At 42.5% G+C, this 27,473-nt stretch overlaps 1 protein-coding gene across 5 annotated transcripts in view; it reads right to left on the bottom strand.

Annotated features, from left to right (window-relative positions):
* The window catches only part of PDE1C (phosphodiesterase 1C), a 524,818-nt gene that overhangs the window by 373,371 nt on the left and 123,974 nt on the right, over positions 1–27,473 (bottom strand). For all 5 annotated transcript variants that reach the window (XM_045495246.1, XM_045495245.1, XM_045495244.1 and 2 more), the window contains exon 3: positions 27,116–27,287. In XM_045495246.1, the coding sequence (XP_045351202.1) occupies positions 27,116–27,287 (172 nt within the window). The remainder of the gene's footprint in view (positions 1–27,115; positions 27,288–27,473) is intronic.

Below are 27,473 nucleotides of genomic sequence, written 5' to 3' on the forward strand. Positions count from 1 at the left end.
TTCCCCTGAAGCTTGTCATCTATTAATGTGATGCCTGGAACTTCAGCAGCAATATCATGACTGTGAGGGGAGCTACTCTGACTACTAACACATCCTGCTGAGCATGACAGTGCAGAAAGATGGAAAGAACCTGGGCTTTTAATGGCAATCCTGAGCATCTGAACCAACAAATCCTGAGTAATCCTACTACTACTCTTCTATTTATGTGAAATATTTTTTGATTCTTTGACCACTTTGGGTTGGATTTTCTGTTACTTGCACCATTCTGAAGCAACCTCCATCTGTTAAGTACCAGGTAGGTATTTAACAGCCATTAATTATCTCATTTAATCCCTGCAACAACCATCCAAAGAAAATTTCACTAAGTCCATTTTGCAGCTGAGAAATGTGAGATTCAAACGAGATGACATTGTAAAGGTCACTTGACTAATAAATGGCAGTGTCCAGATCAAAGCTCAGGGGTGCCTGAGGCCAAAACCCACATTCTTCCCTACCACCTCCTATCTCTCAAAACTGTATGTCTCAGTGAGGATGTGAGTTAGCAGGTAAGTCTTAACGAGGCCTTGCTCTTGCAACTGAGATGTATTACTTTTCACATCATCTGTAGATTCTCACATGTAGAATAAAGTGATCCACCTAAATGATCTCACCCAACTATGCTTATAAATGGAAAACAATTAGAGCAATGATTCATTTCAATTTTAATTTCAAAAGCATTCCCTTCGTACTTTTCCTGACAGCTGAGAAAGCAGGCTTTGAAGTGAGAAACTCAACCTCCCATCAGACATTCTGCAGGTTCCTCTCTAACGTTCTTGATGCTGTTAGCTGCTTAGGTGGGGCATGACTGTGGCTGTTACAACAGCAAAATGCACCCTCTTGACCTCTTCCCTGACCAACTAACAGAGTACCTCAACACCGTGGCCTGTCACAAAGGTTGGGATTAATTCTGAAACACTGCCAAGGTGCCTCACCATTTTACCCAAGAGTAAGGATGTGCATTCATGAATAATGAAGGCAGTGAGTGAGTCAAGCAGCATTATTCAGTTATTAGCCAACTGTAAGGTGTGCTACTTCACAGAATGATTATATGCTAATAGGTTCATTTGCTTGCTTTGTTTTGATTCCTCAGGACGGACCTCACTCTTACCTGTGGAATAAAAATTTGCAAGGCTCTTCATTTAGTTTTCAAGGAGACAGCTTTTGGGGCCATGATTTATGTTTGCCATTGAGACTCAAATCTATTTAGGGACTTTGAAAGCATTTAAGTGAGGAAGCATAAGAATAGGATGCTCCAAATAATATTAAGTAGATACTCTCCCTTTCAGGAAGTGGAGCTTAATCCCGTCCCCCTTGAGTATGGGATGGACTTAGTGACTGCTATCCAATGAATAACAGTATGGAAAGGAGAAAATAGTATCTTGACAGTGAGGAAATCTGGCAAATACTACCTTAAACGAGTATCGGATTTATCATAATAAGTGATACCACGTATCCCCCGATATGATGTGAAGAGAGAAGTTCACCTCTGTGGTTTTCCTCAAAAAACCCACAATCCAGAGTAATCATAAGAAAAGCATCAAACAAACCCAAACTGAGAGACATTCTACATAATATCTGACCAATATTCTTCAAAACTGTCAAATCATCCAAAACAAAGAAAGACAAAAATTGCTACAGACCAGAAAAAAACTTAAGGAACCATGAAAAACAATGCAATGTGGTGCCCCGGATGAGATTCTGGAACAGAAAAAGGACATTGGTAGAAAAATTGGCAAAATACAAATAAAGTTTGGAGTTCAGTTAAAAGAAATATACTTATGTTAGTTTCTTAGTTTTGACAAGAGTACCACAGAAATGTAAGATTAGGGGAAACCAAGTGAGTGGTATATGGAGATACTCCGTATCATATCTGTAACTTTTCTGTAAATTCAAAATTATTCCCACATAAAAAGTTTATTTAACACCTCTCCCACCCACCCCCCAAAAAGAGTAAAAGGAGCTGGAATGGGCTCCTTCTTTGTCCACTGTCCCAGAAAATACATGATCCATCCCTGGCTCTGTGTGCACATCAGCCTTCTGCACATGGCTTTTGAATGAGAATGAAAAGTTAAGAGAAGGCAAAGAAAACAGGAAAGATTTAGATAAGCAGGGAAAAATTAGAGAGAAGAAAAATGTATCAACTATACTTTCTTTTTTTTTCTTTAATAAGGAAGATAAGTAGAAGAGAAGGTGGAAAAGGGGAAGGCACTCAAGGTTTTGTCCCTGCTCAGGAACAAGGAAGTAAATTACAACAGCAAAAGATAGTGCCAAACACACAGGTCCTCAGGATGTCAATTTCACCGATGCCTGATGTGTTTAGGATACTTTGTTCGGAAATGCCAGAGTGTTAATATGATGAAACAAACTTCTCCAGTAGGGAGGTGGCAGTGACCGGCCAGAGGCTCACCAATCTCATTTCTTCTTCCAGGGCCCACAGAGAAAAACTACATTTCCCAGCCATCCCTGCTTTTAGACAGGTGCCATATGACTCAGATCTGGTCAGTGATTCATACGTAGAACAACATGCACCACTTCCCAGTCTAGCCTCTAGAACAATTCACACTAGTCACCATACTCTCTCTTTCTCTCTTGCTCTCTAGAAAGACAGGTGGAAACTAAAGCCTCTGAGGTGGTAAAGCTACATAATGGAAGATGCCCAGATTCCTGAGTCTCTGACCGGAGGTGGCCAGACAAAAGATGCTTAAACTCATAGGAGGTGGCAAGTGAGAAACAGAGTTTTATTGTGTTAAGTTGCTGAAATTTGAGGTCTGTTTGTTATATAGCAGCTAGACTATCCTAATACAGGAAAAAAATACACACACACACACACACACACACACACACACACACAGACCAAAACATTATAGAGCAGTTCAGAATGTAGAAAGGGGAAGAGCTGGCATTAGTCTGTGGCCTCAAAGGATGGGAGCTTTTGGGGCTGCAGAGTTGGGAACTGAATATTCCAGGTGGAGAGATCTCCCTAAGAGAACTATCAAATCAGAAAATGACATGGGGCACCTGGGTGGCTCAGTTGGTTGAGTGTCCGACTTCAGCTCGGGTCATGATCGCGCAGTCTGTGAGTTCGAGCCCTGCGTCGGGCTCTGTGCTGACAGCCTGGAGCCTGCTTGGGATTCTGTGTCTCCCTCTCTCTCTGCCCCTCCCCTGCTCATGCTCTGTCTCTCTCTCTGTCAAAAATAAATCAACATTTAAAAAAAAATTTTTTTAACTAAAAAAACCCCAAAACAACAGGGTATAGTCAACAGCAGACTGGCATACACTTCACTTTAGCTGAAACACTACAGGGAAGGATGGAAGAGCTAGGAAATGAGTCTGTGAAACAAAGTTCAGGCCATTCCATAGCAAGGCTCTAAGTGATGTTTTAAATTTTTTTTATTATTTTTTACTTTTTTTTTTGAGAGACAGAGAGAGACAGAATACAAGTAAGGGAGAGGCAGTGAGAGAGGGAGACACAGAATCCAGAGCAGGCTCCAGGCTCCAGCTGTCAGCACAGAGCCCAGCACGGGGCTCGAACTCACAAACCGCGAGATCATGACCTGAGCCAGAGTCGGACGCCTAACTGACTGAGCCACCCAGGCGCCCCCTCTAAGTGATGTTTTAAAGAGCTGTCTTAGGTACTTAAGGTTTTTAAGTGAGGGTGTGACAGGAGCAGATCTACAGGGTCACTCTGACCTAAAATACAGAATGAACTATGTGTGAAAACAGGGAGCCCTTGGAGAATGCTACTGGAGTAGCTGGTGAGGACAGCCTGAACTAGGGAACAGTGAGAAGGGAAGAGTCCTTAGAGACCTTCCAGGAGCTAGCATCCCATCAGCTGGTAGGACTTTGCAGCTGTGCAGGACACAGTATCACTGACCATGATTTTATGTAACTTAGAAAGAATCATCACTTCATCTCTCCTTGCCATCCTCTTGTGCTATGCTAAATCCCTCCCATCGAGGGCTACCATATATTTTGCAGCTGTCAACTATAAACAGTTCCCAGAAAGAGAGATTAAATAGCTTTAACTTGTTATTCAACAACTCGTTCCCATCTTCCTTTACCCACAGTCCAAGTCCAAGACTTACATTGTAAAGGGGAAAATGTGCTTTTTTTTTTTTCCTCTCTCTCTCTTTCTTTATTTCTTCCTTTCAGTATTTCTCTTTTAATGCTAAATTCAAGTCAACAAATATTTGTAGTCTACTGAAAAAAAGCTGAACAAAGTGTCAGGAATATAAATTTAGATAAGAAAATGTCTGAAAATAAGTATCTTACAGTAAGGGGTCAGAAATTCCAAAGCACATGTGGCTAAGTGTAAGACAAAGTGCAATGACATGTGTGACCTTGAACTACAGGAACGCAAGGAGGAGACTCATCCTGCCCAGGTAGGATGGAAAGGCAGTGAGGATATCTGACTGGGGACTAGACATATACAAAGAATACTGCTGGGTTGAGAGATGGGGTGGGGGGGCGGGGGGGGGCACTTCAGACCATGAGCAAAAACACACCATGGTAAAGGGCTTGCCAAGTTTGGAATCGTTAAGGAGTCCAGTATATTGGTCAGGACTCGTGGTTTAAGGTGACAGAAACTGAACTCAAACTGATTTAATCAAGACAGACCGACAGACACTGTAGTGGCTCATAAAAGCAAGCTTTATCTAGCTTCAAGTGAATCCAGGGGCTCAAATGATACTACTAAGACTTTGTATCTACCTATCTCTCAGTGCTCCTCTCTTCTGTATCAGCTTCATACCCTGGTAGGCTTTTCCCATAGAGACTACATGGCCCCTGGGAAGACCAGCACACATCCGACCAGCCTGGCACCAGCTTCCCAATAATCCCTGCAAAACCAAAGGTTCGTTCTGACTGACACGGCTAGAGGCACCTCCCCATCTCCAACCCTGTACCTCCACCAACCAGACCTGGGATACAAGACCCAACCTGGGACGTTGAAGGTGAGGTCAGCCCCACCCCAGCCATGTGGGCTCTAAGCAGAAAAACAGTTTCCCCACCCTGCAAGAGGAAAGAATACATGCTGGGTAGGAAACAAATGTCACTACAACTGAAGTGGCTGGGGAACAGCACAGAGGGTAGGGAAGGCAGAAGTGGGTTAGGTGATGGGAGGGGAGAATCAAAACAAAATAAGGACCACATCATGGATTCCTTTTATGATATGCAAAGGAATGTGGATTTTATTCTTCAGACTACTGGTTCTCAACTATTTTCTCCCACAACATAAATGATGAATGACACCATCTGCAGGCATATCCGGGGGTTATTTGTGATTTTTTCCATGCATTAGCTCTAATTCTACCCTCATTCTCTCACACTAGACAGCAATGATACAGTGAACCTTGCTCTAATTGGTTTTTAAAGAGTAAAACAAAAAGAGAATAAATTATTCACAGACTTCTGCTCTCTAATTATTAGTAGTAACAAATTACTTTGATTCAACAATGACTCCCAGTGCCTCAGTTGAGCACAGATGTTGTAGGCAATGAGGAGCCACTGAAGGTTTTTAAGTATAGGATGGATTAGATGAGGAGATTCTAAAGGCAGAGAGGCCAGTTGGGAGGCTATTATATGATAGAAAGGTGAGAGGTGCCAAGGACTTGAGCCAAACTGATAGCTGAAGAGAATGAAAAAGGAGAAACTAATTGCAGAGGTATTGCACAGGATGTCACTGCTTACTGAACAGAGAACAGCATGATGCTTCATGTTTGACTGACAGCTCCCAAATCATGCATTTTCACCCCCTCCTCCCATTAACTCTTTTATTCCTGGGCCTGCTAACATTTACACACTGAAGAAAGTACATGACTGGTGGGGGTCGCAGATGTCAGAACTCCCGTCTAAGCAAAGTTCTTACTCTCGGGTTTAAAGGAGCGTTTTTTTCAGGCACCTTGGTGGCTCAGTCAGTTGAGCATCCAACTTCAGCTCAGGTCATGATCTCGCGGTTTATGAGTCAAGCCCCATACTGGCTCCTGCTGTCAGCACAGAGCCCGCTTTGGATCCTCTGTCCCCCTCTCTCTCTGCCCCCCCCCCGCTCATGCTCCCTATCTCTATCTCTCTCAAGAAATAAATAAAAAACATTTCTTTTAAATTTTTTTTAATATTTATTTATTTTTGAGACAGAGAGAGACAGAACATGAGTGGGGGGAGGTCAGAGAGAGAGAGGGAGACACAGAATCTGAAGCAGGCTCCAGGCTCCGAGCCGTCAGCACAGAGCGTGATGCGGGGCTCGAACTCACGGACCGTGAGATTATGACCTGAGCCGAAGTTGGACACTTAACCGACTGAGCCACCCAGGCGCCCCATAAAAAACATTTTCAATAAAGAGTGTTTTTTTCATAACTTCTTATTGATTGTAATTTAAAATATAATAAAATAATTCATAATAAAAATGGTTGGTGATTTTTAGGTGGTTATGAATGATTGTGTGGGCATTAATTATACCCATAACTGCAATTGGTTTTTTGTTTGTTTGTTTGTTTTTAGAAAGAGAGCTTGTACGAGCAGGAGAGCAGCAGGGAGAGAATCTCATGCAGGCTCTTTGTTCAGCATGGAGCCTGACGTGGGGCTTGATCCCACAACCCTGGGATCATAACCTGAGCCAAAACCAAGTCAGGCACTCAACTGACTGAGCCACCCAGGCGCCCCGCAATTGTTAATTACCATAAAAATATTGTTACTAATAACTGTTCAAAATAGTGAACATTTTATAGTGCTATACCACTTTACAGATTCATTTTATTTATTTTATTTTCACAATAGTTCTGAAACAGGTGTTGATCCCCTTTCACAATGCTATCAGACTGAGTGACATACCCCAAATCATACAAAAAATAAATGGCAGAGGAAAGGTTAAAACTCCAGGTTTCTGATCTAGGACCATGATTTTTCCACTTCATTTTGGTACTCATTATTTTCAGTAAAAATGAATGAATAAAAACTGTATTCCCAATCTGAGACTGGATTATCATCTAGCTTTTAGATTTTTAGTTACTCAGCTGTTCTTAAGGAGAAAATTTAAGCAGAGAGAAATGAAAGGGTGTAAGTAGTTTGGAGGTAGTAGAAACAAAGCAATTCCCAAAAACAATTCCATCGGTTATCTCAGGAGGTTCTCAATGGCGTTGTTACGGGCATTTGGGGTGAAACAATTCCTCTTTGTGTTGGACTGCCTTTTGTATTTTAGGATCTTAAAATCTTCCCTTACCCCCACCTCCAGGCATTATGACAACCAAAATTCCCACATGTGTTTTCTATTGCCCTCTGGGGGATCAGGATGATACTGCAGGATACCTGGGCCTAGCCTGGGCACAAAAAGACTTTGAACCTCCTCTGAGGCTTCAGGTAAGGCAGAGCTAAAACTAATGGTCGTTAAAAAAATAATAATAAAAAGTAAAAAAAAATTAAACCATTTATTTCCTAATACCGTCCCTAAACTCTCTGACCACAATGCTTTTGTGAAAGCTACTTCCTCTCACTGGCACTTACTATCCCCTCACAGAAACTAACCAGAAACCTTATCTCTCCAGGCACCTGGGTGGCTCAGTGAGCTAAGTGTCTGACTCTTGGTTTCAGCTCAGGTCATGATCTCACGGTTCGAGAGTTCGAGCCCCACGTCGGGCTCTGCACTGACAGTACAGAACCTACTTGAGATTCTCTCTCTCCCTCTTCTCTGCCCCTCCCCTGCTTGGGCTCTCTTTCTCTTAATTAATTAACTAATTAATTAATTTTAAAAACTTATCCATCATTTTCAATGTATTCAATGCTCAGTCAAACGAGATGGTTCCAAGAAGCGCTGCTGAACCCCACACTGGTGGAATGATTCATTCTCTCCCAACACAGAATTCCCAGAGCATTTGTCCCTCAGTTCAGTCTGCACTAAATTTCACGTTGTGATCATGTATCTCTATACTGACTTCAGCACTGTCAGTAGAAATATGGTGCAAGCTACAGATCTAATTTTTCTAGTCGCCACATTTAAGAAGGTAAATACAGCAAATTAATAATACATCTTAACCTAAAATATCCAAAATATTATTTTAACATGTAACCAATATTAAAATTGTTAATATTTTATTTTTTGTATCTAGAAACCAGGTGTAATTTACTCTTATAGCACATCTTAATATGGAAGCTAAATTTTCATTGGAAATATTTGCTAGTGTTTATATTTCATTAAGTGTACAGTTGAGAGTATAGATTCACACACTCAAGTTGTTCCAGACATAACTCTCAATGGAAACTCTTAAGACATAACTCTTCTTTTTTTTTCATGTTTATTTTTGAGAGAGAGAGACAGAGCACGAGCAGGGGAGGGCAGAGACAGAGAGGGAGACACAGAATCCAAAGCAGGCTCCAGGCTCTGAGCCATCAGCACAGAGCCCAACACAGGGCTCAAACCCACGAACCGTGAGATCATGACCTGAGCCAAAGTTGGATGCTTAACTGACTGAGCCACTCAGGCGCCCCCAGACATAACTCTTAACAGTAGGTGTTTTCCAATAACTGAATTGGTCTCAGTGTTAAATCTTATATTTAAATTCATTAAAAGTAAATAAAATTTGAAAATCTGTTGCTTGGTGGCACTAGTCACATGTAGCAAACAGCTACCATATTGGACAGCCCAACAGTCTACACTACTAGATTTAAAACTCTTCAAGGGCTTACAGGGCCTTATTCAGCCACTGTACGCCCAGCACCCAGGTCATTACCTTGTGCACAGTAGCTACTCAATAAATGTTTGTTGAACAAATAAATAAGTGGCTCATCTTAGTGTTACCATAAGTATCCAACAGAACAGTTTGTATATATGGCAATAATTGTGCCTCTCATTTACATAACACTAAATAGTTTACTAAGCTCATCATCTATTCATCTTCACAAATACCCACTGAGAAAGATATTATTTCCACTTTTCAGGTGGAAAACAAAATGACAAGATTCAGAAAGCTGTGTGGAAGGTCATTAGTAAAGGACAGAGCCAGACTTTGAAGCTAGATTTTCTGAATCCCAGTTAAAGTTCCTTCAACTGACTCACAGCTGCTCTTCAGTGATCAACAAATGTATGTGGAATTGAATTAAACACTGCAGAGTACAACACAAAATATGCTGAGCACAACTGAGAAAGGATTCTCTGAAATGTCCTATATCAATATACAACATGAATATCAAAATTACATAGACCCTATGCATCAAAGGAAGAGTCCAGGCAAAACATTCTAAGACTAAAGAGATTACAATTAATACCTGTTTGATAAGAAAATACCAACTGAGGGAGGGTTGGAACAGGGTCCAAAGAAGGACAACAAAGTCACTATTAGCCAGAGCATCTCTGATCATAGACACACTGCTTATCTGGGGAGTTCCACAAATTCTGCCTGGGATACAAGAATCTAACCCAAGTAAATTATCCTAGATTTATAAAAATCTACTTACACAAAGATGTCTGCCACAGAGTTGCTTATATTACATTTGCAAAAACACTGGGAAAACTTCAGCATCCAAATATGAACAAAGGTTGAGTGAATTATGGTGTATCCACTAAGCAACATTTAAAGTTTTTTGATGCTCATGAAAGTTTAAATGTGAGGAAATGTTGGGTGGGTTTATAATATTAAATTTTAGAATGTGATACTGTGTGATTAAAGAGAAGCCAAGCATATCCATAGAGGAAATCGATCAAGTTTTAACGATAGGAAAAGAAAGAACAATGGGTGATATTTTTCCTCTTCCCTTTTCTATGAGCATGCATCACTTTTAAATAGAAATATATGCAATTAAAACTTCCTTGAAACAAGTAACAGGCAAACACAGCTCATGTCTCCCCTACCCACCCCCCACCATGAGTAATGAAGCCCAAGTAAGGGAAAAGCTTCTCTTACTTCCTGTCTAGAAAATGAGCTTCCACTCAGAATCAAGGAGATAATCCTTCTCTCTGAGTTGTTGATCTAAGCTACTGGGTGGGTCAAGAACTATCATCACCCTTTGGAAGGATATAGCAACTGCTCAGCGACAGTCTAGCTCAATGCCCAAGGTCACACAGCTTTGTAGAACTGAGTCCGGGCAACATAGTCAACTCAACTGTCATAGTAAAGCTGCTCATATTCTCTAAAGTGCCCTGGCTGCCTTCCAGTAGACCCACTTCACACTGGGCCCCATCAGCATGGGGTCACCTTACACACTTGGATAATTGCCACCCAGTTCTGGGAGATGTTGTTCACACTATTCTAAGAGTCAGCCACATTAAGTCCTCAGTGATAAAGAGCCTGGAATAGGAAATGTCCTTGCAGCAAGCCAGGGCCTGGCAAATATAGCTCCCGAACTCTCCCAGGCTCCCCTCCTGCCTTGCCCATGAAATCGACCACCTTTGTTCTAAAGTCAGTAGGATTTCCCAAGGATAAGCAAAGGCTAAAATACAGAAGGATGCTTACCTTCAAAAATCCTTTCCTAACAAAATCTCACACCTTACTGATGGGCATCCAGAGGGGCAGGTGGAACCATTCAAACTCAACTGGCTTCCACACTGAGATGCCATCTCACAGCAGTCAGAGTGGCTAAAATGAACAAATCAAGAAACTAGAGATGCTGGAGAGGATGTGGAGAAATGGGAACTGTCTTGCACTGTAGGTGGGAATGCAAATTGGTGCAACCACTCTGGAAAACAGTGTGGAGGTTCCTCACAAAATTAAAAATAGATCTACCCTACAACCCAGCAATAGCACTGCTAGGAATTCACCCAAGGGATACAGGAGTGCTGATGCATAGGGGCACATGTACCACAATGTTTATAGCAGTGCTTTCAACAATAGCCAAATTATGGAAAGAGCCTAAATGTCCATCAACTGATGAATGGATAAAGAAGATGTGGTCTATATATATAATGGAATACTACTGGGCAATGAGAAAGAATGAAATCATGCCATTTGCGGCAACATGGTTGGAACTGAAAGGTATTATGCTAAGTGAAATAAGTCAGTCAGAGGAAGACAGATATCCTATGTTTTCACTCATATGTGGATCTTGAAAAACATAACAGAAGACCATGGGGGAAGGGAAGGGGAAAAAAAGAGTTAGAGAGAGTGAAGGAGGCAAACCATAAGAGACTCTTAAATACAGAGAACAAACTGAGGGTTGATGGGGAGTTGTGGGAGAGGGAAAAATGAGTGATGGGCACTGAGGAGGGCACTTGTTGGGATGAGCACTGGGTGTTGTATGTAAGCCAATTTGACAATAAATTAAAAAAAAAACTGGCTTCACAGATGTATACAAATGTCAAACTCATCCATTTGAATATTTAAACATGTGCAGTTTTTTTCTATACCAATTATATCTTAATAAAGCTGTTGGTAAAAATACAGTAACCATTGATTTACCTTTATATTTCTTCCACTAAACTCTAAGGTCCTTGAAGACAGGAACCTTCATGAGGTCTTTCCTGGGCATATGTTACCTCTTCTCCTTTGCCCCCAACTCCTTGCCCAAGAACAATTTATGACTCCGTTCTCTGTGCTCCTGCTTCTAGCTTGGGAGTCAAGTGACTGGAAGGCACAAAGGCTCTGGGGCCAAAACATTACAGGTTTAACTCTTGGCTATCCTCTTTCTCAGCTGTGTGCCCATAGGCAAATCATTCACTTTTTCTGAACATTACTTTGCTAATATGTAAAAGAGGGATGATACCTACTAGGAGCAAAACAAAAAATGACTATATTACTCCCCTGAGCAGTATGCTAGCAAAAGACACAGAAACCGTCAGCATAGGCACCATATGGCTTTAATGAAAGGGCAGGCTACCTTGAAAATAATAATAATAGTCAATTCCAAGTTGGGAGAAACGAGCACTGTCACACTCAATTTAAGGGGTTCAGTGCTGATTGGAATTGCTGGAAGAAGCCCCAGCGGAAGAGATTACTTAGGGCTCTTCTGTGATGTGGTTTTTTGAATCAAGATGCCCTTTGAATCAGTGTCTCCACTGCTAGTTATCTACCCTTAGGATACAGCTTAATATACAGCAATATCTAGATGCACTAAGATTTTTATCATAACATTCCTTTCATGAGTGAAAAATTGCGGGGGGGAGGGAGGGAGGGTGGAACCTGGACCGCTCAGTTGGTTAAGCGTCCAACTTCAGCGCAGGTCATGACCTCAAGGTTCGAGGGTTCAAGCACTGCATCAATCTCTCTGCTGTCAGCATGGAGCCCACTTCGGATCCTCTGTCCCCCTCTCTCTCTGCCCCTCCTCTGCTCATTCTCTGTCTCTTTCTTTCTCCCTCTCTCTCCCTCCCTCCCTCCCTCCCTCCCTCTCTCAAAAATAAACATTTAAAAAAAAAAGTGAAAAACTGGGAACAACCTAAATGTCCAACACACATTCACATACACACATTATGTGGCAACACAGAAAAATGCTTAAGATAAAATGTTCAGTGGAAAAAAAAAAATCAGGATACAAAATTGTATCCACACCATAACTGCAACTATAAGAATAAGGCATAGATAGACTTCAGGAAGGATGCCAAAATGATAGCACAAATTATATTCAGGAGGGTTTTTTTTTCTTCTTTTACCATTTATCAAATGTTCTACAAGGTAAGTACATTATTTTTATGACAAAATTTCCTTTTGGAAAGATGAAGAAAGGAGGGCTGGTGACTAAGAAACTGAGGCAATGTCTCAAAGTCAGTTTATCCCGAAGGTGGTGAAAACATGTCAGCCACTGAAATAGTAAGTAAAAATAGTCAGTGCCTAGCAGGCTTCTGAAAACTTCCACGTATCACATTCCCAAAAGAAAACATGCACTTCGCCTGCATTCTGTTGAATTGGCTTTTGGAGAAAGACAACACAAGGAACATTTGGTGACACTTCAGTTATCGAAAATGGCACGGACATATGGCATCTCGAAGGGTGGGAGAGCTCATTCTGTGATCATTCCAAAACTCAAGACGCCCGTTCCAGATACATACTGTAAGAAAGGAGCAAAGTCTATCTGGTAGCTGTGGTCAGGAAAGGCCTTCATGGTCATTGGAAAAATGGTGCCCTGTGGAATATTTTAAAATACCAAGGTACTGTGGCTGTGGGAGGACATAGAGGAGGACGGGAAGACCAGGGAGCCTGTGGTGTAGGCAGAGCAGTGGTTCTCAGGCCTGCTGAACTCAGCTTAACCAGAGAGGCTTTTAAAACCTACAGCTGCCAGGGCCCCACGCCAGGGATGCCAGTTTAATCACTTGTGAGTATACTGTGCAGCCTGGATTAAGACCCACTGAAATAGAAGGTACATAATAAATCTGAAGAGAATAGAGACCACTGAGTGTGGTAAAAGGCAAGGTTTTCAACTGGGAGAAGATGAAATTACATCACAGAGGGAATTCGCTTGTGGTTACTGGTGACGCCATTGATTTTGTTCATTAAGTTAGAAAAGAGATAGAATTTTATAATTCATTTGCTCTACTTCCTCTTAGGTAGACTCTCTCTCTCTCTCTCTCTCTCTCACACACACACACACACACACACACACACACACACACACACACACCTCAATAAGTTGAGTTAGTGCCAAATATCAGAATTCCTGGTGACATTTTGTAAGCTTTAAAACTACAATTAATAGGGCGCCTGGGTGGCTTAGTTGGTTAAGCATCTGACTTTGGCTCAGGTCATGATCTCACAGTCCGTGAGTTCGAGCCCCATCTTGGGCTCTGTGCTAACAGCTCAGAGCCTAGAGCCTGCTTCGGATTCTGTATCTCCCGCTCTCTCTCTGCCCCTTCCCCATGTGCACTCACTCTTCGCTCTCTCTCAAAAATAAAAAAACATTAAAAAAAATTTTTTTAACTACAATTAATAGATATTAGGGACTACACTAAGTCTATTTAACTTGTTTAAAAAATGATTGCAGATACAAAACAAGTTGCAAAAATGGTACAGAGAATTCCTACGTACCAATCATCTAGTTTCCACAAATGACATCACACACAACAACAACACATGATCAAAACCAGGAGGTTGACATTGACACAGTACAATTCCCTGGACTCCAACACACTCAGACTCCAGAAGTGTGTTTTTGTGCTAGCTGTTTTTACATATACTTTCTCATTCCACCCTTCCATCATTACTACTTCCATTTTGCAGAAAAGAAAACTGAGGCCAAGAGTAACTTTCCCGAGGTGGTGAGTGACATCGTTGGGACAGAAATAAGGCTTTGTCTGATTCCAAGCCCCAGTTCTACGTTACCTTCCTCTACCAGGTCTGTGAACTACACAGAGCACACCACCGTGGTTCACAGCCCCTAGAGAGAAAGGGCTCTAGCAAGACCCCAGGGAGACGCTGGTGATAGCCCACGGGCCTCGCAAGTATGTAGGCTCGGGCCAGGAGAGCAGAAAGTCTTAAGAAGAGCTTTCTAGGTCTCCAGATGAGCAACTAAAGCTGCATTCACAGGCAGCTTTTGAATAAAGTAAGGCAGGAGGAAGGGGCAGGCAGGCACCCACGGCAGCAGGCCAGTTGGTGATGTGAGAGTCCACACTCAGCACCAAGAAATGGCAGGAAATGAAGTAAGCAGACTGATGCTGGCACCTAGCATTGGATCAGGGTGACAGGGAGGCAGGCAGCAGGAGCCTAACTAGAAAATAGGTCCACACTAGCAACAAAACCGGAAGACACAGACCCATTCCTCAGTGCTAGACTAAGAAAGTAATGTGGCCTAGTGACTAAAATGTGGGTTCTAAGGCCAGAGTGTTTGGCTTTAAACCCCAGACCTACTGACTAGTGGTATGAGCTGGGATCAGTTAACTGCTTTATGCCTCCATTTCTCCATCTGTAGCTATTATTATTATTATGCACAATTTGACTACGCAGGGATTAAAATGAAAATGTTAGAAACAAAAGAGAGGCAGGGGGTACCTCAAAGATCCTAGATGTCAGAACAGCAACTCACTGCTAAAGGACATGTGAACATGGCCACTAAAGTCAGATAAAGTTAGTTCCTTTATACAACACAGGGCCTAGAGCAAAGTATACATATTCCAAGAGCATTAAACAGGATGTTAATGCTGAATCATATTACCCACTAATTATCAAGCACCTGCTGATGCCAGACATTGTGCTCATTGCTCAACATGTATAACCTTCCTTGACTCCCCATGGGTATCCCATGAGGAAAAGAATATATAATCCCATTAAAGAGATGAAAAAACTGAGCCTCAATTTAGACTGCATGTTCAAGGTCACACAGCAGGCAAGGAGTGAAGCTGAGTTAAAACCAGAGCTCAAACATTCTCACTATACCTCACTGATAAGATACAGGCAACTCTGTGGACCGGTGGTTGTCATGGTCATCAGACACCGGCCAGCAGGAGCAGGAAGCAGAGAGTAGTGTGTTATGGCAGGAAGAGATAAGGAGAAAAGAATTGGAGACCCTGCTTAAAGTCCAGATAATATGGAACTCCTTTCTCTGGCTAAGTAATACCTTTCCAACCTACTCCACATGACTCTCTCCACTCTGCAATTCCCCATAATTCTTGTGGCACCAACAGGTTCAGGTAAAGAAAGACATTGCCTGCCACCATATCATAGGACCCCAAAGAGGCTCTACTAACGGGGTAGGGGTTTAGACTCTGGATTTTCTGATACACATCTTCATATTCCAGGTGAAGCTAATTTCTGCCCATTAGAGTCAACGCATTTGAGACTGCAAGACCACTCATACCACCTCTCTGCTTGGCCTTTGTGGTTTTCCTCTCACAGTTAAATCCCGGGGCTCCAGGTGTGATGAAGACACAATGGCTTATAAAACATTGAGTGAAAGAAGAATCCAGAGTCTGTATTGATACTAAAATCTAGACAGAGATGGAGAAAGGGAAGGGAAGGGAAGGGAAAGCTCTTGTCCATAGTCAAAGGTCATTCCATCGGTGGAGCAGGGATGACAGAGTTGGAAATCACCATTAATTCAGGCAAGAATCACAAAGTGGAGCTAAAACCACTGCATAAATGTTTGTTAGCGAAAAGGCTACACTACATAGTCTCAAAGTATCTTCCCACAGATAACCTATTACTTACACAAAGGGAAAGGTAACTTTACAGTGGAGAAATGGGGGAACAACCTCAACCAAATGCTCAAGATTAACATCACCAGTAACGGAAGCAATAGGCAATCTTTTCCCCTACTGCTGCCCTGAGAAGGACACAGTATCACTTATGTAGTATTCTTGTCAACGCGAATAACCTGAAGCAAACCGCAAGGCAATGATCAGGCAATCCCTAACTGACGAACATTCTGCAAAACAAAACACATGACCTGTTTGCTTCAAAATGTTAATGTCATGAAAGACAAAGAAAGGCTGAGAAACTGCTTCAAATTAAAGGAGATAAATAAGACATGACAATTCAATGTAACGTGTGCTTCAGGAATGGGTCCTGGGCCAGAAGGAAAGATTGCCATAAAAGACATTATGGGAACATTTGGCAAAATTAGAATATCGGCTGTATATAGTAGTATATAGTAATCATATTATATTAATATTAAGCTTCCTGAGTTTGAGAATTCTACTGTGGCCATGTAAGAAAAAGGTTTCTCCCAAAGAAACTCAAACTGAAACTGAAAGGTCATGATGTCCACAACTTAGGGTCAAGAAATTCAGAAAAAAAGATAGATTCTGATATGAAATGGGATGGGATGGGATGGGATGGGATGGGATGGGATGGGATGGGATGGCATGGCATGGCATGGCATGGCATGGCATGGGATGGGATGAGATGAGATGAGATGAGATGAGATGAGATGAGATGAGATGAGATAAACATTTGATAGCAAGTAAGCAAATGTGACTCCAGGTAGAGGTTTGACAGTTGTTCATTTTACTAGTCTTGCAAATTTCTTAGAGGTATAAAATTTGTCAAAATCACCTTTTTTAAAACAAATGCAAAGACATTTTTTAAATACAGGGACCTGTAAGTTGACTTAGAGTTAGACAAGATAAACTTGGTCAGTGCTACCCTTGGAAACTTAACCATGGAAACTCAACCCTGACATAGCCAGTCAGTCAAGGATAGAATAAGTGGCCCAACATTGAAGAAACACATAATTTAACAAGTATAATCCAACCCCCCTTCATACATCTTTCTCTAATTCTAAATCTGGACCATTTTCCAAGAATGAAAATGATGAACAGATCAAAGTTTGGGGTCCATAATCCAAGACTGTTATTTGATTCACATCTCCCTGCTTTTGACTTTGCAGACAGGGTTCAAGTCATGCTCTTGGGCAGTTTGCAATGTGCCTGCCTCCAAGTACTTGAGCCCCATCACCATAGCCAGAATTATCACCTCTTCCAAATGAGGTCAAGCGTGTCTGCAGCTCATGTTCAAATAACAATCCTTCCCCAGCTAAGCTAACCCCCAGGGTCTGGAGGTAATTTATTGTAGCAAATTCACTTCTGGCTGCACTTAACACTAATCAATAAATGGGGAGCAGCTAGGTTATAGATATGGGGCTGTCTATTCAATAACCATTAGCTACTACTGCATTTAGAAGTAATAAATTAAAAAAAAAAAAAAGGTCTCTGTTCCAAAGCATGTGGAAAAACATATTTTCACAGGTTTCTTCCCCAAATTGCCCATGTACCTCCTCCAGGCACCATAGGTGCTCAGACCCCATGCTACTCTCTATCTCCATTATTGCACCTCTGCTGAAGGCCAGAAACCTTCGTTTTGATGCTCTGTGTATAGGGGACTGAGGCATGGAAATATAATTCCTAGTTTTGTAACTTAATGAAAAATGTAGTCTCTTTCTGCGTCTCCAGAGATTTTACAAGAGCTCCAAAGATCTTTACCTATGGAATAAAACTGAACCTTACTCCCTCAGTAACAAGGCCCTACCATATTTGGTCCCAGCTTTACCTTTCCAACACTGCCTCCCTTTCACAAGCCTCAGACATAAATCCAGCAGCTCCTCCAACAATAGCCATGTCTTCCTGCCTCCCGACCTTGGCTCGCACTGTTCTTTTTGCTTCCCTTTTATGTCCACCATAAATGGGTGGTCCAGGGTGGCCCATATCATGGTTACACCAAGCACTATTCATCATATTCATCAATCCATGTGGAGTCCAGGAGGGCAGCGCATGCACTGGTCTAGTTCACTCCATGTGACTCCAGTGCATGGCCCAGGATGTGACTGAAGGGTGGGCACTTGAATGGGAAAAGACAGCATCCAGCATTAGAGAGATTCTAATAAGAAAGAAACTGCCCTAATTAGCAAAGTCAAAAACCCTGCCCTAATGCTGGGAACAAAATGGGAACAAAATTTTCTATAGAGTAAAACACAGGGTCACAATTATCGTGAGGTTGATAACGTAACCAGGAACCCCGCACTGCAAAGGGCAGGGACCAATAACCAATCAAAGGATATCACAGTTTGCATCATCACTGGACAGAGTTTTAAAGGGCTTTTCTTTATTTTTCTTCAGGTACTTTAATTTGACTGTAAAAAAACAAATGCAGTAGTCATTCATCACCGAAACTTTATAAGGAATAACATATGGTGCTTTTGAGAAATTTCCCAGTGCAGGGTCCCATATCAGTTAGCCAATCTATCTCTTTACCTCACCTACTATTAAGACTTAGCCCAAAGCCTGGAACTGGGGAGATGAAGGATATAATGCAGGAGAAGTGGAAAGCCAGGGTCCAGCTTTTCTGGCTCAGAGAATTATAGGGAAAAGGGAAACTGGGGCAGAAGAGGCACAGGCGTGAGATCTGTATGTCTTTTTCTCTCTCTAGAAGGACATCTACCCACAAACCAGAGGGTCCACATCCAAGTACACACAGTGGCCAGTAATGCTAGGTAGTGGGAGGCTAGGTTTTATCTTTCCCAAGTTGTCTCTCAGGTTCTGAGAGGTTTGACCAGGCCCCAGATGCTCCCACGAGCTCCTGAGGCCAGACCTCAGAAATGACCTGAGACTGTGATGAAGAGTTGGCCAGTGAGGCCGACATGGGGACAAGTAGCCAAGGGCGGAAGGCTGGACCAACTGATTCAGAACCATATTAAATTTTTTAAATATTTTTTAATGTTTATTTAATTTTAAGAGAGAGAGACAGACAGACAGACAGACAGACCACAAGCAGGGGAGGGGCAGAGAAAGAGGGAGACACAGAATCCGAAGCAGGCTCCAGGCTCTGAGCTGTTAGCACAGAGCCCAACACGGGACTCAAACTCACAAACCATGAGATCATGACCTGAGCCAAAGTCAGACACTTAACCAGTTGAGGCACCCAAGCGCCCCCAGAACCATAACAGAATCACAACCAGACCTCAATAGATCCAAAGCTCTGCCGGGGGGGGGGGGGGGGGGGGGCGGGTAGGGAGGCCTTCCTTCACTTAAGACAAAACATCAGGGATTCCCTGCATACTTGAGGTCTCTGTGTGGCCTAGGGCAGAAGTTCCTGTTGCTAGTCAGGAGGCACAAAAGGTTGATCCACACATCACACTGGCAGGGAAATTTAGATAGAGGTTCCAAGAGTGTCTCAGCCCTCCTCCCCCACATGACAGTACTGAAGCTACTTGACCCTCCCTGTAGGGTTATTCTAGGATGAATCACTTACACTTTGCATACAATGTTCTTCTGGGAGTTATTCTGAGGGATGTACACTGAGGTGCTGAGGATACCTCAGATAAGGTCCATTCCTGTGGCTGGAAAGATGGATTCTCCAAAAGCCCAGTAAGAACATGTCAGGTCTGAAGGAGGATGCACTCTCTAGGGAAACTCAGCCCTAGGGACAAGTCCACTGGCTGGAAACTGGAGTGTGTCCATAAGCAAATCATCTGTACAATGTTCAACATTTTTGAACAGCTGTATTTTGGATATGATTTAAAATTCTCCCCTCTTACATTGTAGTTTCTGTAGTGGATCCAAATGTTTCAGCAAAGTCTCTTATAGGCAATGAAAGTACAAGATACTAAAGGAAATTGTGGCCTGTCCCATATTTACCCCAGCGCTAGCGCCCACGGGGAAGGTACAACATCAACTACAAAATGTAAAATCAAATAGAGAGAGACTGGCCCAGGCTTTCTAGGCCAGTAGCCTTGGAGCTGTGCCCACAGCACAGAGCCAGCAGTGATCAGCCCGCAGAGGATCACAGTGAGATGGGAGACTGTGTTAGCCCAGGTCTTCTCTGAGAGGCAGTTACCGAGACATGCAAGAAATCTATCAGCGGGAACATCTGTAAGAGAAAATGGGGAAGAAACCAGAGAGGCTGGGAGAGTAGGGATACAGGTCTGACACCCAGTGAAGGAGAGAAGGAAGGAATATTGAGTGGAAGTATCTTAGACCACAGTGCAGTTCCAAAGAAAGTTCAGTAAGGCCATCATGGAGTCTTCAAGCCAATGTCAGCATTAGAGAAGTCCCATGTCTTCCAGGAATGGCCAGTCTTAGCATCTCTGATGCTCTCAGTCACTGGCTGAGAGAACACTTGGTAAACACAGCCTCAGCCATCACCAAAACAAATTTCTCACACAGAACATGGAGCCTTGGGTCAAGTACACTTCCTGTGGTTGGAGATGTGAAAGGTGCATGGCTGCCATAAGGATAAATCTCCTCTTCTCCAAAATACCAGAGAAGGACCAAGAATAACGCAAGAAAAATAGTGTCTGTATGATACATGCTTTGTCAATTTCTAACACTAAAAACTCTGTCCATAAAAACTTACTTACAAAAAGAAGCCTAAATATTTCCCTTATGGGAAGCCAACTTTGCAATACAAACTCCTCTGAGTTACAAAAAAAAAAAAAAAAAAAAAAAAAAAAACTCAGAATTAATTCTTTCATTTTCCCCTTAGCAAACTTGAGGAAGACTCTACAATTTGGATTAGCAAAGACCAGAAGGGGAAAATGTCAACTCCAAGGAGGCAGCACTAAGTCAGGGAAGTAGGTGTCCCCAAAAGTCCCAGTGGGTGACCAACATACGGTGATAGAGAAAGATGTGTGACCAGACTTCTCACAAGCTAATTGGGAATTTTAACCCATGACTCATCCCGGGGTGGGGTCCGAAGCGGCAGGGGCCGCCACCCCACACCATGCCCTATCATCAGCCAGATTGCACATTTCCTGAAAGTAATCAAGTCAGAAACTGGCTTCTTGGCAGTAGCCCCTGGTGGGAAAATGACTGCCAAAAACAAAAATGAGGATGAGTTCAACGATTTAATTCTGCATGGAAAACACAATCCGTTAAATGGGATCTGACAAGGCCTTAATCTCATCCATAGCTGAGGGCGTTGGCTCAATGCGGTTCTGCTCTCTGCAACATATTCTTAGTAAGCTATGTATAGAATCAGGAACACTTTTGCCAAAGCCCAAATAAGTCCATTCTAAGTGGGAAGAGAGGCGTATCAAGCCCCCAATGATTCTCTGGGGTTTTAGCATGCTATTCTTCCAAATGCAAAATTATCAAAGCTTGGTAACTCAACCCATGTTGAAAGTCACACAGTTCAAGGTAAGTAACAAAAATGGCCAATGCACTGGGTGGCTTCAGAATCTCTGCTAGTGTCTAAGGAGGTCAGGTCAGGACAGCCTTACTCATAAGGCACCCATGGGGCTCCTATTCCCACCCTGGGGTTCATTGCACAACCCAGTCACATAAGAAGGGGTCAAGGTATGGAGGATCAATCCACTCCTAAACAGGTTTTTGGAAACTGGAAGAGAAGGAATTAAGGGCTGTCACATTCATTAGCTCTCTTAATCCTAGCAACAGTCCTATGTTGTTATTTTGGTTTCCATTTGTAAAATGAGGAAATTGAGATTCAAAACCATGACTCAAACCACATAGGTTAGAAGAGCACTTGCAAACTCATACCTGTAGTATTCCAAAGCCTATGGCTTTCTACTCAGAGGGTGGTCTTCAGACCATGACATCTCTTGAGAGTTTGTTTGAAATGCAGATTACCAGGTTGTAACACAGACTTACTGAATCTGGATCTGAATTTAATAGGATCCCCAAAGGAATTCATTCATAAAGTATGAGAAACACTGCCTTTAAAGCGGTCCTATCCAAAAGCATGGGTGGACTAAAAACATAAATTTGAACTAGAAAAAGGATTTAGTACAAAAGAACAGGGTAGGTCTCACAGGAGAAGCATCAAACTATATATCCAAATTGCCACGTCCAAATTAGCAGAGCCAATGATGCTATCTTATTCACCAACAACAAACCCAGAAGCCAAGGTGATGTGGCAGTAGTAGAACATGGTGGAGAGGTCATAGCTTTGGAGTCAGGTGGACTGAGCTGAAATTTCTAGCTCTGCCACCTGCTGAGTGACTTTGGGTAAGCTGTTTGATCTCTCTGAACCTGTTTCCTGACCTGTACCACTGGGATTACAATACTCACTTGTAACCTTGGGAGATTAAATGAGCAAATGAATGTACAGTTCCTGGCCATAGCAGATGCTCAATAAACATCAGTTTCTTTGCCTCCCAGTGCAATCTGGACTGGGTCTCACCTTTGCAAACGTGCACACTAGAGGCTGGGGACAGAAAACGCTCCCAGCAGCCAGTTCTTTCCTGTTCTCTGGGTCCTCAGGTGGCAGGTACTGAGTCCTATCACTAATCAGACTAGCTGGGCTTGTCCGTCTTCCTCAAGCTCCAGATTCAGCTTTCTCTCTCACGTCTTTTAAGAAAAACCTGAGCAGAACAGGCTCAAAGAGACAGGTCATGAAGAAGAAGGAAATCAGGCATCTCTGTATAATTCCCAGGAGTATCTATTTTCCAGACACTGAAGCTTTTTTCCTTAGTTATGTTCCCACATTTTTCTTTTCAAAAGTCTCTGGTCTTGAAAGCAGAATTTTCATGCCAGAGGCTTAGCAAATTTTCAGACCCCACGGGGTCTGCACCTGGAGCCACAACACCCAACCTGATCCTATTTGCTCTGTGTGTTTATGCTCAAATGCATGTAAGGTTTCCAGTGAGAGCTGAGTAGGAATAGGAGATTAGCACTTCCAGAGCACATTCTGGGTGCCAGATACTGGGCTTGTCTCTCTCATTTATATTAGCTCCTTTAAACCCTCCCTCCAACCCCAGGAAGTAGGCATCTTTATCCTTATTTCAAAGATGAAGAAACTGAGACCGGATTAGATAAATGACCTGCTCAAATTAACACAGCAAAATATTTCTGAGCTCCAGGGATTATTCAGTATCATATGGTCCAGTGATTCTCTAACTGTGGTCCCTGGACCAGCAGCATTGGCACCACCTTGTTAGAAAGGTATATCCTAGGACCCCACCCAGACCTGGGGATGAGCCCAACAATCTGTTTCCATAACCCTCTAAGTAACTGTAATGCATACCCATGTTTGAGATCCACTGTTCTTGTCTACCCTCAGATGTGACAGTTAAGAGAACAGACACTCAAAGAGATGATGCAATTTGCCTTGGTAACAGAATCCAGACTAGAGCCCAGGACAGTCACTTTCAGAAGTTGAATTTTCCTAACTGGGTACCTTAGAATGTCCCTTTCATGAGGAGTAAAGACTACAGTCCATAGTAAAACACCACAAAACTATGCTATCTTCCAGCGATATTGGCTGGAATTTGAAAGTGCACAAAAATGAGGAGACCCTTCCCTCCATGCACTGCTATCTTTCCCTCGAGACTCTGCTGAACCACATGCTCTGAGACATGGAACATCCACGTCATCACCGCTGCCCAGCCAAGAGGAGGACTAGAGGGGAGAGTGTCATGGAACGTATTCAGGATGGAGACGGCATTTACACACACCTCAGCCATCAACTTATAAGCCTTGGAGGAAAGAGGCCATGCCTCTCATTTTCTAGAATCCTTATTTCTAAATCTGTGTGCAAATTCTCACTTTCTGCTACACCCTCTCACATTATTGCTAACTGACATAAAGAGAGAGTGTTGACCACCAGTGGAAGTCATTTGGAAGGGGAGCTATCCTGAAGCCCCATTTGCATCACAGGCATGCTTTTTTATGTGCGTTTATACGTGATATATTTACTTGGGGTGGGATTCCAGGGGCTGATAAAGACTAGGTAGGACCTAAAGTCTACCCAAGCTACCCCTTGTTTCTGCCATTGGTGACCACCAATTGACAAGCAATTGTCCTTATGAGTTTGCGTTTGAATTTAATCAGAACTATGGGCGCTACCTCTCTGGGCCAGTTTCTCTATTTCTAAAATGGGCATCATCTTTGGGTGGTTAGGCCCATGCCTGGCAACATAAGAATCCTATTGTTATTGTTGTAGTAACAGGGAGCCTAGGAGGAGTTTTAAGCATACAAATTTCTGCAACTTTTTTGAAAAACACCTACCATTCATAAACGTATGAACACTTCCTACCTTATTTCTTTGGAAATAGAGACTGGAATTTACCTTTAGGGCAGACTGTCCCTTTAATCTAAAAGGAATTACGTGAATGGAAATATTATGCAAATACAAAACAAGCATACACTCTTTGTCCTGGGAGTGGCTTGTATGCAATCATCTCCACATACTTGCAAAGAACTAGAGACGATTTCTAGGGAAAGTGATATGAAGCATCTATCTGATCCCTCCCTTTTGAGGATCCACATCATTAGAATATGTCTGAGACATTGTGGTAGTGCTGAAGCCGGGTGTCAGGAAAGAACAAAAGAAGCCAGCCAGAGGAGGTATCACAAGAAAGAGGAGATCTGGACTGGACACCAACTTAGAACTTCACTGAGATCAGAGAGTCCACACTTAGTGTGAGACCCCATTGCCCTGGCAGATGGCAGGAGGTAGAGCAGGCAAAGGGCTAAGTCTTTAAGCCTGTCACTAAGCCTGGAGTCCCTGGGGACAGAGAGGGAACTGAGCCCCAAGACTAGACTTCCTAATAATTAGGCACATTGGGTTTACTGTCATTGCAGTTTGGATCTTATTTGATAATAAAAGCTGATGACCATATTTCATGGCCCAGGATTCCTAATGCCCTCCAACTGTGAACAAGGAGAAAGAGAAGGGAGTAACCAAAATTGCCAAATCTTCCCAGATTTCCCAGAGTTACTAATACTGGGAAGTCAGCAATTCTCAGGGTTTTTCACTCTAGTGAAATGGCCAGTGAGGGGGAGAACACATAAGTGATATATTCCTATTGGCATTATTTAAAATCCAGCTACAACTCATCTCTTTCTTTGCAATCCAAAAAGCATATAGAAAACAAGTGGCATTATTACAAGGGTAACCTTGATTCTGCTCTAATTTATATCTTGATAAATAAACTGTTTCCACATGTTAATACTTGGCTTGTGATCACTTGTGTACAAAGAATCTCACAATGATGTGACTACCACAGTTAAGAACAATTGCATTAGAGAATATTTACCCTCTAACATTCCCATTGAAATCACTTATCTTCTTCAGAAGAAAGGATGGTGCCAGAATAACACACGGTTGTATTAAGGAGACAAATAAATGAATAACCAATGCCAATGGATTTCTAGCTTCAATGGCTGAAGGGTTGGCATATTTACACCTGCTGTGTTTTTCTTACTGCACCAAGTGTTACAAGGAACTAAAAATAAAGCCCGACCTTAACAAACATAATTGAATTTTTTTTCTGAAACCCAGACATTGATGCATAATACAACCAGCAGATCAAATGAAGTTCATGGTCATCAATACATTTTCTCTATTGAGGAGCATTGAATGCAAAGAGAAGAGATGATGGTAATAGAGTTGGCAAGCAAATGAGATGTTCTTTTCGTGAGAGTGCCTCTTTAGCTGTTCCCTGAAGAGGACAATGAACCTGATCTGGGCTAGAAGGAGTAGCTACAAGAAGACTGCATGTGAGGAGTGATTCCACCAGAGACGCTCCAAAATGAGAACACACAGCCCAAGAAAGCCATTCGCCCTCCCCTCCCCCACCAGTCATGTGCAGAGAATTGCAGGTTCATGGAAGTTATTTCTCTCTACCTGAGTGGGTTTTATTTTATGTAAAACCTCACAATGCAGTCACCAAACCCTTAGTAGGAATAAGAAAAGCATTTGCTTTGCAATTCTTGTCCCGCCACTGCATCAGTCACACTACATAAAGAAATCCAAACCCCTATTCATCACTGCTTTTCAGAGCTCATCTATAATTCAGTCGACACTAAGAACCTTCACACAATGAAACGGCTTTTACTGAGCGATTACACACATCACCTGGATGCAAAAAAGAGTACGTTTTTCACGGATGCCAAGAGTTGTCTAAGTGGTTTATGGGAGAAGAAAAGCAAGGTTTGTATGTCCTACTGGCCATGTGGAGAGCAGGAAAGCCTTATATAACGGAAAGAAAAGTGAAAGAAGTAAAATTAGGGTAACAGGGAGAAAGGAGGGGAGGAAGGCAGGATGGCAAAAAAAAAAAATTAAACCTTAATTTCTGAAAACAGCACTGCTGTATATTTCAAAAGTGAGTTTGAAAGACCCATTCGGGGGGAGGAAATCACTTTTATACACCATGTCCCGTACTCAGATTGATTTTTATGTGATACGGAGGAAAGGTAAGGGCTAGAGTCGTGACGAAGTGGAGCCCAAGACAAGAAGAAAACACGAGAGGCCTCTGCAGAAGACTCGAGACCAAATGATGAACAAGAACAGAGTCAGCAGCCACCTGGGAAAACACACAAGGAAGATCTTTGCTTCCTTTCAGGAGGCAGCAGCTCTCACATCTCTTATCACTTAGAAACCCTCCCCCAGCCAGAGACTCTAAAGACACGGGGCTGAATTCATTCCCACCACATGCTTTTTCTCTGTGCACTTATCTCCATGCGTCATCCTCTTTTGAAGCAAAAGACTCATTAATCCAATTCAAATTGCCAACATCAGTAAATCCTTTGCCTCAGCATTTAAATGCCAATACCAATTAAATACCAACAGCAACTTAACTACTGATGGGATCTGCACTACATTCAGGAAATCCAGCCAGAAGTCCAGCTAGCATTAATTCCAACACTCCTTCATCAATTCTAATTTACTCAGTGCAAAAAAATGAGGTAATTTTCTGGCCACGCCGACGATGCATCCAACTGGATTGAAATAACTCGGCAGCAAATAAGAAGGAACAGATTGATTGCAATCCACCAAACCTGAAGGATGTCTTCACCAAGGCTTCTGGGCTGTCGAGCTGAGGCAATTCATCAGCTAAGATTTCTTCTGGTGGTCGGGGGTCATGGACGATAGTTGGCCGTGGCTTTTCCTTGGCATTCCCCGTGAGCCCGTCAATGAGGGAGTTCCACAGGCAGTTCTGCGACTTAGACCCTGAGGTGTGAGGGGGAAAAAGTGTGCAGTCAATTACAAACCAACAGCGTGCCCTGCCTTACCCAACTCAGGATTTTCAGAAGCAAAGCAGGGAAACTTCCCTATTTCTCATGATCTCCTACATTCAGAGGTTTCCAAGAGATATTGGTCAGGCAACTTAGGGAGTAACCAGGACTTTTTAAATTT

This window comes from Leopardus geoffroyi, chromosome A2 (genome assembly GCF_018350155.1).
Source record: "Leopardus geoffroyi isolate Oge1 chromosome A2, O.geoffroyi_Oge1_pat1.0, whole genome shotgun sequence".
NCBI lineage: Eukaryota > Metazoa > Chordata > Mammalia > Carnivora > Felidae > Leopardus > Leopardus geoffroyi.